Here is a 13,116-nt window from a genome sequence, read left to right as displayed (position 1 = left end):
AATAATTCTTCTAGACATCATTGTATGAAATAGCATGCGAAACACCTCAAAGTTTCCATAGGGCATCTACAAACCTATTGCTAAGGGTTTAATTTCAGACCAATTTTTAAACTACTCTACATAAAACGTGACCAGACTGATGGTAGTCGTCAGCTGCTTCTCCTTTTTATTATGAAACAAGATAAAGCAAATTGTCTAGGTAAAGGTCAACCATCCTTTCACATAGAAAGTGGACTGTTTGAATTTCTCACTAGAAAATTTGTTTATACCCTCGGAAGTCCTCTAATATATAGCCAATGCAGAAGCAGATCTAGGATTTTTAGAGACGAGTGGGGCTACCTAAAAGTTTAGTTACATTTTTCTTTCAACATATTTGCGTTGCGTTCTGTCATAAGTGAAGACTACAGCCAAACTTAGGGATTGTGCCAACGCATAGATTGCAACCCTATACCCACGGATCCACCACTGATCTGATGAAGTCCATGTAGAAAACAATGGTCCTGCAACAACTATCAATCTTATATTCACGTAACTTTTCGCCAAATTGTCCCACAAAAAAAGTATTTCATCACGATGAGCATATGAGGCTTTTGAGAGTTCTGGGTATTTTCTGAAACTAGTCAATAGAATGACCGGGCATTAAAGATCGAGTCAACGGAATGGTAAAATATTAAAAATACGACCAAATAGCATTAAGTTCGTCTTTAACTTAGACCAACAAATTAATAATTCCTTTTGTCAATATTGTCCCAAGTTGCTTCGCGAACAATTCACGCAGTATAGAAGACTACGTCTCCTTTTGTTCAGTTTTAAGTTTTACGTAAATAACAAGCTTAATATATTTGGTCACGCTGTTTACTGGCTTTAACAATTTAATAGCCAACTAAAAAGCCTCTATAGTTTTCAAGACTGATAGCTCTTTTCTTCAAAAAACCGTGCCACCTGACATTTAACTCATCGTGCGAAATTCCTCTGTTATGTTTTGCTGCAATGGTTCTCTAGTCTAACAGAATGTAATCATTGTATGATTACAGTTCAAGGAGGGTTTTTCAGAGGAAGGGATGTTGGACGGGTTAGATCCAGCATCAAAGTATCAAACGTGAATTTTTCTATGGGATACACGAAGGCACGAGTTTACAAGAGTAAACCCCATAATCTGTTGGAACTCAAACAAGAAATTCAAGGGGGCCCCAACGAAGTTGACGGGGACATGTTTGAGCAAGTCATGGTTAATTTCTTTGAAAGAACGAGCGCGTGTAGGACTAAAACGAAATCGCGAAGAAAGGAAGAAAACGAGAACAATTAACAGCCAGTGAAAAAATTGAAAAACTATGCAAAAATTTCGGTCAAGACCTCCGCTTGACCGTCCTCAGCGCAGAATAAAACTGATAAAAATATAAAAAACTATTTCACCGTTACTGACAAAGGGTCGTCCAGTTTTAGTTTTGTGTTTTGTTTTAAGGTTTGGTTTTATAGATTTTTATCAGGTTTATTCTGCACTGAGGACGGTCAAGCGGAGGTCTTAACCGAAATATTTGCATAATTTTTCAATTTCTTCGCTGGCTGTGATCTCTCCTTGTTTTCTTCCTTTCTTTGCGATTTTATGTTTTATCCTGATTAGCCAGTATGGTCTCAGAAATTATTTGCTTGTAGGGCTAGCGTGGGGAAGGGGGTCATATCCCCGAAATTGTGTTTCAAGGATAATCTCGACATCTCCTGGAAGAGATAAGTATCGTTTTTTTTTATTCTTTCAAATAAATAGACTCAATTTATCGTAGATTCAAGTCCACTGTTCTTTTTGAGACACCCTTTGGTATATCCACATTTAATAGCTTTTATTCCATTTCATGATATGCATCTTCAATTATTCTTTACACCGAAACCTCCATATTCAGTAACTACAATTATTATTACAATTAGCTGATGGGTCATATCTTTTTTCCATTTTGAATATTCAAAGTATGAAATCCTCTTTGTTGGTTAATCACGCAAAAAATCTATGTTCTTCCGTACTATAGTTATGTGCGTTTTTATATAAACATATTAAACGAATTAAATCGCATAAGCAAAAGGATAATTACTTCCTATCCATGGAATAATTCCTATTATCATGTGAGCAGACATGTCTACAAAGGAGGGGGATCTCCGGTCACTCAACTTTCAAAAATCACGATTCCTTCAATTTTCCACTAGTTTCTTGAATTTCTTATATGATCAACCAGCTCCTTGCGTCTTTTTTTAGGTACCCCTCTCCTGATACCCTTAAAAAACGAACGTACGTGCATGCGTTTGGTTAAAGATATATATATATATATATATATATATATATATATATATATATATATATATATATATATATATATATATATATATATATATATATCTTCCATAGAGTAGTTCGAGTATTTAATACTGGAGCTACACGGATTATTGTGAGCATAAAACCCAATAAGGTAAGATATAGTCAGATTAAATAGAAAAGATTTGTATCATTGCTCATTATTTTTTGTCTCACTATAGGTAGTTTTAAGAACCATCTATGGGAAGTTTTATTGCTTTTAGAATGATAATTCGAACAAGCCTACCCTAAAAAAGTTTCTAAGTTTTTTTTTAGACATACAAGTTTAAATGTATCAAGTATTCAATCCCTCCATCCCACATTTTTCTGTTGTACCGTCAAATTAAAAGATACGGTTTCTCTTAAATGCTTTTGTATCATCAAAAAGAAAAAGTAGCATCTATATAAAACAGGGGTTTGTTTAACATTTCCTATTTTGAAAAAAAGAACAATAACTCAAAGACAATTTTAAGTTAAAATAATTTATAAAATTCCATTTTTCGTCTTTAATGAGCACGCTCCTCAACTTGGGCCAAAAATAGTTACGTATAGAGTTATAAATAAAAAAACAGATGCAATTTATTCCTTAATCTGTATGCAAATAAAGAATCCATACCTTCATGTTGCAAGATTTAAGAAGAAAAAGTCAGTTTATAAACAATTCTTCCGCTGACCAAACTGAAAACAAAACGAAGATGGTTATGAATTACAACTCCAATGGCAATAAGGAAAAAATAACATTAAAAATAAATGTGTGCCTTCACCAACAAAATCTTATAAACCAGAAAGATATAGAATTTGGTATATAAGCCAAATTAATTCAAACGAATAATATTTTAGACTTCTATTCACCTCAATCATGATTAAACTGTGCAGCCACATAGCGACCCTGCACAACACTATGCGTCAAAGATGGCAAACTTTTTCTTAAATTTGTGATATTCAGTATAGAATAGACTGTAATAGATCCAGCTACTTACAAATTTGGCGTTTCTGCTAGTAATAATTAAAGATACTTTAAATTTGATATGTACACTTTACTATGTTAAATTGGAACCTATGTATACAAACTCTAGACACCAGAAAGATTTTGACTTGCAAACTAAAGGAATTTAGCAGAGGCACGAATTTTATTAGTCCGTATATTCTCGATATCAACAAAGGTACAAATAGGCTTTGAAAGGAATAAATCACGACCGCAGTCTAACACAACTAACTTCTCAGACGAGAAGACATTTCACACAAAACAGACCTTGGATACACTAACAGCTGCAAGATGGCTGCTGTTCTTCTTCTGAACCAGCACCACCAAGCCTTAGACCACCCCGTGAAGAACTTGCTTCCCATAGATCTGGGGTTTGGAGAATCTAAAAGCAAAATACCACAGTTAATTGGGTCTAACGGAAAATTGTATCTAAAGTACTATAGACACACTTAAGAATCTAGACGAGTCTAGTGATAGTTCTATTGATTGAAAATATACATGAAAATATACATTGAATTTCACAAAAAAGTAGTCTAACCGGTGCATTGACTTACCAAGGACAGTGATATATTGGTTTCACCACTGATTGCATAATATGCGATGAGGGACAGGTTTCCGAGTCCTCATTCATGTAAGCCAGATTTCTACTTCATAATATATATATGGCCTACATGCCTTTTATGGTAAGTTTATTATCCGTGTTAAAAAACCGGTGCGTCTTAGGTATGTGTTAATATATTCAGTTTTTTTTACTATAAAATCGAGTTTCAAATTAGAATTTTCTACACTTTGAGTACGTCATTCATTCTATCGATATATATATTTTACGATCATTTACATTGGTAGAGATATGGAATATTCTAAGCGACTTCTGGTGAGTAAAATTTTCTTATATTATAATAAAAAGAAAACATATTAAAAATATATTTGGTTTAGGTTACGTCTAGGGATCTTCCTCTTCCTTTTTCTATGATTTTAAGTATATTGTAATTTAGGTATATAAGTTTTCAAAGCGTGGCATATAAAATTGAAAAAGATCTGTAATTGTCAACTTTTGGGGTTTGCTACTGTGGGATTGAAGGGCCAGTGCCCCCATTAATATTCTGAATAAGTAAGAATTGAAGTAGCAAAATAAGCCGTCTGAAAATGCCATCAAAATTAAATTATATTTTTCCATGTTCTCATTTTTTAGAATCGTTAAAACAACAAGCATTAACTAATCTGGATCCTCATAATACACTGAATACTCTGGTGCCACAGTCTTTAAAAAGTAAGTCAAAAATGAGCCAGACAACGTTTGCCCCAAAATTCAACTTAACTTTTACCTTCCTTACTTACGCTTTTTTCACCGTGCTGTATTTTCACGCAAAAACAACAATTTTTGCATATGTACGAAATTCCTTCCAATTTTTTGGCTGCAAGTTTATGCATCATAAAGATTCAACGGCTATGAAACGTTTTTATTGGCCTTTAGAACTTGATTAAATAAAAAAAAACAAGTTTTTTTTAACTAAAATTAAGGGGCGACATTTAAACTTAAAACGAGCAGAAATTATTCCGTCTATGGAGGGAGTAGCCCCCTCCACAACACCGCACTCTTTACGCTAATTTTTTTTTTTAATTTTATAAAATAAAGTTGTGTGAAAGAGTAAAACTTTAGTGTAAAGAGCGAGGTGGTGAGGAGGGGGCAGCCCCTTTCATATATGGAAAAAATTCTGTCCGTTTTAAGCTTTAATGTCGCTTCTTACTTTCAGTTAAAAAAACTTTTTTTTTTAATTTGATTTCTGTACGTTTTTGAATTATTGCAGCTTTGATTTTGGCTCACCGTGCATGAATAATTAGAATGAAATTTGCATTTTAATTTTAATGTTTTGGCTAAATGGCTTTCTCAAAATTGAGTTATGACGTAACTTACGAATTAACTTACGAATAAAAAACTTCTATATTTATATGTTTTTATCATGTATATTAAGGACTTTACCCCTAGTCAATACCTAGCTGTTTACGCTAAAGTTTGAATTTTGTTCGAATCACAAACTCTTGAATCACAAAGGCCGGTTAATTAGAATAGATACCTCTTTTGAAAGTGCTAAAAAAAACTTTAGCGTAAAGGGTGAGGTATTGACTAGAGGGCGAACTCCTTCATATACTTAATAATTTTTTGGTTTAGGCTACGTCTAGGGGTTTTAATTTTTCTTCCATTTTCTGTGATTTTAAGTATTTCGCAATTTAGGTATATATGTTTTAAAAGCGTGGCATATAAAATTGAAAAAGATCTGTAATTGTCTACTTTTGGTGTTTTGTACTGTGGAATTGAAGGGCCAGTGCCCCCATTAATATTCTGAATAAGTAAGAATTGAAGTAGCTAATTAAATTGTGCAATTTTTTCAACTTTTTGGGGTTTGGTACTGTGGAATTAAAGGGGCAGTGCCCTCTCATAAGCTAAAAAGTTTGAAAACTGAAAATAATTTTTATTTTTTTTTAGGATGTTGTTGATCAATCTTCACAACTAAAGCATACAAAGTTTGATGGACCCCAGGACAACGTCGAGACAAGGCTAATCAAATCATTAAATTCGATCAGGCCAAGTGTAATTCGCATCGCTCCCAATTCCGAAGGAAAGGAGGATTCTAGCGACCTAGCTGTGATTTTTGACGTAAGTGCAAATAGATATTCTGAAAATATTATAATAATTTATTAAATTGATTCCTTCTATGCTTGAGGTGAATAAGGCTCTTTCGCGATTGACTTGTAAAAATATGCGACGCGATGAATCCGGATTAGCATGTCTCTTTGGGATAATGAGATGCGGGTCCCTTCTGGGTGTGACAAATTTATGTCTAAAACCCCGTCAGTTTCTTGTATGCATGAGATATCTAACATTCTAATTTAAGGAAAATTGTTATTTGTCATTCACGAAGATAAATATTCTGAGACTTTAATAATAATAATAGTTTATCAAATATACCACCATTTATATTTTTATGTTATAGCATTCAGCAATTCTTCCTTTAACTCTTAATAATAATACCTTGAAGTACCGTTCTTTTATATATATATATATATATATATATATATATATATATATATATATATATATATATATATATATATATATATATATATATATATATATATTTTAAGATGATTGAAATTTAGGCCTATACGCCTATAAGGTACCTGATTCTGAATAAACAATATATGAGGTAAATAGTCAAAATTAATGCAAACTCAATGAATAGGATATTGCTTACTCGAGGAATAATAATAATAATTTCGAATCAGCCACTTATATTGGCCTCGCTCCCCATTCCAAAGGAAAGGAGGATTCTAGCGACCTAGCTGTGATTTTTGACGTAAGTGCAAATAGATATTCTGGAAATATTATAATAATTTATTAAATCGATTCCTTCTATGCTTGAGGTGAATAAGGCTCTTTCGCTATTGACTTGTAAAAATATGCGACGCTATGAAACCGGATTAGCATGCCTCTTTGGAATAATGAGATGGGGGCCCCTTCTGGGTGTGACAAATTTATGTCTAAAACCCCGTCAGCTTCTTGTATACATGAGATATCTAAAATTGTAATTTAAGGAAAATTGCTATTTGTCATTCACGAAGATAAATACTCTGAGACTTTAATAATAATAATAATAATAGTTTATTAAATATACCACCATTTATATTTTTATGTTATAGCATTCAGCAATTCTTCCTTTAACTCTTAATAATAATACCTTGAAGTACCGTTCATATATATATATATATATATATATATATATATATATATATATATATATATATATATATATATATATATATATATATATATATATATATATATATATATATATATATATATATATATATATATATATATATATATATATATATATATATATATATATATATATATATATATATATATATATATATATATATATATATATATATTATATGATGATTGAAATTTAGGCCTAGGCTATACGCCTATAAGCTACCTGCTTCTGAATAAACAATATATGAGGTAAATAGTCAAAATTAATGCAAACTCAATGAATAGGATATTGCTTACTCGAGGAATAATAATAATAATTTCGAATCAGCCACTTATATTCGCCTCGCTCCCCATTCCGAAGGAAAGGAGGATTATAGCGACCTAACTGTGATTTTTGACGTAAGTGCAAATAGATATTCTGAAAATATTATAATAATTTATTAAATCGATTCCTTCTATGCTTGAGGTGAATAAGGCTCTTTCGCTATTGACTTGTCAAAATGTGCGACGCTATGAAACCGGATTAGCATGTCTCTTTGGAATAATGAGATGGGGGCCCCTTCTGGGTGAGACAAATTTATGTCTAAAACCCCGTCAGTTTCTTGTATGCATGAGATATCTAACATTGCAATTTAAGGAAAATTGTTATTTGTCATTCACGAAGATAAATATTCTGAGACTTTAATAATAATAATAATAATAGTTTATTAAATATACCACCATTTATATTTTTATGTTATAGCATTCAGCAATTCTTCCTTTAACTCTTAATAATAATACCTTGAAGTACCGTCTTTATTATATATATATACATATTATATATATATATAATATATATATATATATATATATATATTATATATATATATATATATATATATTATTATATATATATATATATTATATATATATATATATATATATATATTAAGATGATTGAAATTTAGGTCTATACGCCTATAAGCTACCTACTTCTGAATAAACAATATATGAGGTAAATAGTCAAAATTAATGCAAAATCAACGAATAGGATATTGCTTACTAGAGGAATAATAATAATAATAATTTCGAATCAGCCACTTATAAGTGTAGATGCATTTTCTCAAGGGGTTAACAATTGTAGGAAAAAAACCTCTTCATTTGACATGACTTTTCTGTTGTCATTATGAAAGACATATGCCAATGTAACTTTGTTTCTTTTAATTGTTCAGGTGGTGGGACAATGACTATGAAAAATTGACATAGTTTATTAACTTTATAAAAATAATAGTTATTTCACATAAAAATAAGCCCTTTTTTCTATAGATTAATGAATTAGGAGACCCATCTTCATTGGATCATGAAATATCAATTTTTAGTGGACCTGAGCCTATCATCGCACCACCAATGGAGTTCAGAGATGAACCTACATTAGTTCTAGACAATATGGAGTGGCATAGGGGTTTCTCAATGATTGTTTTGGGGACATGGCCAGCCTAGACAATTTAACTTGTGACATTGACATGGTGTAGGACCCGTAATGGACAGATATATTTATGTGAGAGCATTTAGGCGATGTTAGCAGTGCATCTGAACCGGGTCCTCACAGAAAAATTACGTCAGAGGTCAATACACGCTGGCTTGATCAGCTATCCCCAAACAGCCTGGAAGACATGCTAACTAGCCTAGGGGACTTCATGCCATCTCCATCCAATTGTATTTGAACAGCCTAGGGGTGGTGCTATTGACAATTCTATGTCATCCCCCACCCTTCAACATAATGATGCACCTAGTGGTAGTAATGGTAGTAGTAATATAATAACAACACAAGTACCCCTTTTTCCACATTTTTTCTTTCCAACTCTGCCTTGCACCACACAAAGGTCTACAGCGCCAATTTCGGTGACCCCTTTAACTCTCTAGTGTCGGGGGATATAATAACAGATCCCCAGGCCATTACACATTTATATACTAATAAGATTCAAGCCATTCTTGAACTACAGAGGGGGGTGTGGGGGGTGGGGGTCAGTTTAAAACCTTCAATAGCACTAAAAATATTTTTTTAAATGAAAATGCGAGCGAAGTGTATTCAAAATACTTTCAAACAGAGATGTTGGTAATTCACCCGCATTTATCAAATTATGGGGAGGTTTTTCTAAATTGGGATAATAGTATTCAAACTAAGTGGGCAAATTATAACGAAGGGGGTAGTGGGTCTGTGGTTTTATATATTGAAAGTTTAAACGTTAATATATGTAGATTTAAAAAGGATTTTATTCTAAGAGGAGGGGATAGGAAGAGCGCAATTGAATTAAAGTATCATTCCGATATAGAGGGTTGTAGGGGGGTACAACGAATCTGTTTTGATGCGAGGCTGAACTGTTTCAAGTATGTATTTTTAATTGCCGCATACAGACCTCTTTAAATAGATGCATCTAATAAAAAGTTGGATGAAATGGCAGTTAATGATAGGGAGGGTTCAAAGTTCCCCAAAGTAGATTTTAATTGTTTAAATGGCTAATTTCCCTTGACCCTAAAAGGAATGGATATTTTCGAGTGGGCTAATGCACATTTAAAGATTGGTGTCACGGTGTTACAGTATGAAACAGAATTTGAGGAGGGTCACCGTTCCGATAAGAAGGGGGTATTATTTCCAGTGCGGCCTCCTTCAATTGAATCAGTGGAACATTGGGTGTGGCTTCTATACACTCCACCCACAGACCCCGATTCAATTGGACATTTTAATCCAATTACCGATATTAGTAGGGTTTTGGGGGAGGGTAAAAAACAGAGTGCAAGTTATTACTGTCCAACATGCCTCTCAAGATTTTGGACTGATTTAAAGTTAAAGCATCACATGAAACACTGTAAACGTCATGGATACCAGGCTGTGGAGACGGTAAGCGGAGATAGAGCGATCTTACGTTTTAAAAATTTCCAAAACACGCTCCTGCAGAGCAATAAGATCGCTTTGGACTGCGAATCGAAAATGACAGACGTGTATGATCCGTCAAATTCAAATCGTGTTAAAATACATGAAGCTATAGGAGTCTCTTACGCTCACGCGCAACAAGATTCCAATAATACCATGCAAGTGCTGGATGTAGTTCAGAAGTTTGGTGACGGTGAAGACTGCCTATGCTTGGTATTGGTCAGTCCAATAAAAACAGTAAACATTTCAATTTCGTACCTTTGTTATACAAATTATCCTGTGCTCCTATCACCAGATGACATAACAACCATTAAAAATCGTAAAATGTCTAAGATTTACAAGGGGGAATTTGTTTATGGTTTTGGGAATAGGGAGAGGAGGAAAGTGATCGATCATGATCATTTGTGGCAGGAAATTACATCGGGGGGGGAGTAACTTTAGGGGGTAGCACATCAGTCGTGCAATTTAAACGTTAGACAGCAATATTTTGTACCTGTTTTAATACACAATTCCAATTATGACTTAAAGTTTGTTGTACCGCCGTTGGCCCGCATTGCCAAGGGTGGAGTTGTAGATGACGCATGGATAGATGGTTCTTTTTCATTTAATATCATACCCAAATCATCAGAGAAGCTACTGATGCTAGAATTCATGTGGAAAACAGTTGACAACGGTAACACGTGCCTGAATAAAATCCGTTTTTTAGACTCTTTCAGCTTCTTCCCCAAATCTTTAAGTCAATTGATTCAGGTACAGAAAAGTGATAATTTTGATAGCTCCCCCCTCCTCAAACAGCGCTTCCCCGACGATGAAATGTATGATTTATTAACATGTAAGGGTATATATCCATATTATAATTACAAATTTGTCTCGAGGCTAGATGAGGCGTCACTACCGCCCATTGAAGCTTTTTACAATTCTTTTACTGAGAGTGAGTGCACCACTAGCGACTAAAAATTTGCTAAGTGGGTTTTAGCAAAGGGCGGATATAAAAGTGAGTTGGAATACTGTAAATTATAATTGGCGAGTGACGCACTCACTCTTCAGTACAATATGCGCAAAAATGCGGATAAAATAGATGAGAAATGGGGGTTGTATTTAGGGTTTTGTTTTTCCACTCCTCATTTGGTGATGCAGTTGATACTTAAAATAAGCAAAGAAGAAATAGGTCTGATCGCCGACGTGGATCAACATCTGTTGTAGAGAGATCAATGAGGGGTGGGTATGTTTTTCACGGGGATCGTATCATGAAAACTGATCCAACCGGACAGCACACGGATGAAATGTCAGACGCAGTTTTTTGGGTATGAATTCCCTTTACCCAGCGGCAATGTCTCACTACTGTTTCCCGTGTGGTAATTATAAATGGCTTGACAATCCGTGTGCTTCGAATTTCCCCGACATTGCTAGTGTTGAGGAGAATGGGGCACAGGGATGGTTTTTTGAAATTGACGGTGAAATACCCATGGAAATCCATGACTCGGTAAAAGACTTTTTTTTCCGTGCATAAATAGACCGGTGGGTAGGGACTCTCTGGGCCCCTACAATTTATCTTTAGTAGAGGATGGGAGTATGCACTGGGTGCCTTCAAAGCAAAAACTAATTGCCGACCTCAACCTGAATCAGAATATCGTTGTTCATCACGTGCTATTGAAATGGATGGTGTCCAATGGTTTTAAGGTCACAAAGATTCATAGAGCCCTCCAATTTGATCAAAAGCCTTACATGAAAACGTTTATTGACACCTTTTTCAGTAAGCGTTCACAAGCGAAAACGAAAGTTGAAAAAGAAGTCTATAAACTCATTTTGAACTCAGCTTTTGGTAAAATATGCGAGAGCGTACGAAACAGAAGTCGATGTGACATTGTAACCAATCCAAAAGATTTTGCTCGAATCAATGCGGATCCAAACTTCAGATCGTTCACAAACACAGACTCTGATATGGTGATCCCATCGCCAGAAAATAAACATTTTATTAAATAAAAATGTTGCAGGAGAGAGTGTATTCAATAAAACATGCAAGAAACCCATGTTGTCATTTTATTGTAATGTAAGAAAGGTACAGTGGCCGATTGAGGGAAAAGCTCATGTGTATTATGAGGACACTGATTCACTCCTTTTAAAATTCAAAACTAAAAATATATATAATGATATGGAAAATGATGAGTACACTGGCTCACAAATGAACTACACTAATTAGGATGAATCCCGCTACCCAGAGATAGTAAAAAGCCAAGCCCCAAATTAATTGTTAATGTTAAAGTCTGAAACGGGTAGCGATCTGATATCCATTGGTGTGTTTCGTCAATTTATTTGATGTTTTTCATGGATGTCAACAGTAATTTATGTCGTTTTTATTTTTTTTTTCAGTGAAAATGGAAAAATAGAATTTTTCTCACTTGAAAAAACTGGGATTTTGTCACTTTTATGTATGTTTTCATGGATAGTTATTTGTGTTGGTAAATTTATTTGGTGTTTTTCATGTATGTCAACATCAATTTATGTCTGTTTTATGGTTTTTGTCAGTGAGAATGAAAAAACAGGAATTTTCTCACATTTATGGATGTTTCTTGGATGGTTATGTGTGTTGGTCAATTTATTTGATGTTTTTCATGGATGTCAACAGTAATTTATGTCTGTTTTATGGTTTTTGTCAGTGAGAATGGAAAAACAGGAACTTTCTCACTTTGATGGATTATTGAGTCTAACTGCTACCGGAGTCAATGACCTAAATTTCCAAAGGTGTTGATGTTGTTATTGTTGTAAGTGCACGCTCTCAGCGAATGTCAAGGTGTCCAGGAATTTGGAACACCTGTGCTGTCGACCTCAATTCCCCTTTCGTGAATCAATAATTCCCCTTAGAAACAACAAATTAATTCCCCTTTCTTGACAGATCAATCAACCAGTGACATCATCTGTCAGACTTTAAAATTTTTTGCCTAGAAACGATTCTCCGGGAATAGATCCAAGTCATTAATGTCTTTGCCTCGGAAACAGTTCTACTGGTCGAACTCCAAAAGATATTAATAACCAAACGCCATGGAAACAATTCTCCAAGAAACATCTTAGCGATGAATTGTTTTAGCGCGGGAATAGGTTTCTTA

General features: G+C 33.9%; 1 protein-coding gene and 1 long non-coding RNA gene across 2 annotated transcripts in view; one reads left to right on the top strand and one right to left on the bottom strand.

Moving 5' to 3' along the window:
- Positions 1-2,891: 2,891 nt before the first annotated feature.
- LOC148949437 (ras-related protein Rab-18-B-like) overlaps positions 2,892-13,116 on the bottom strand; it is a 155,269-nt gene continuing 145,044 nt past the window's right edge. Inside the window, exon 5 of the mRNA XM_089092979.1 lies at positions 2,892-3,705. Within this exon, the coding sequence (XP_088949105.1) occupies positions 3,601-3,705 (105 nt within the window). The 3' untranslated portion in view covers positions 2,892-3,600. The remainder of the gene's footprint in view (positions 3,706-13,116) is intronic.
- Positions 4,151-6,027, top strand: LOC148949438 (uncharacterized). The gene is made up of 2 exons (XR_016142082.1): positions 4,151-4,197; positions 5,809-6,027. It is a non-coding gene; the product is annotated as an uncharacterized LOC148949438 (long non-coding RNA).

The sequence above is a fragment of the Artemia sp. Qi Xiang Cuo genome, chromosome 8, assembly GCF_049724085.1.
Source record: "Artemia sp. Qi Xiang Cuo chromosome 8, ASM4972408v1, whole genome shotgun sequence".
NCBI lineage: Eukaryota > Metazoa > Arthropoda > Branchiopoda > Anostraca > Artemiidae > Artemia > Artemia sp. Qi Xiang Cuo.
The sequence above is the reverse complement of the archived record's forward strand: the minus strand, read 5'-3'. Positions and strand labels throughout refer to the sequence as shown.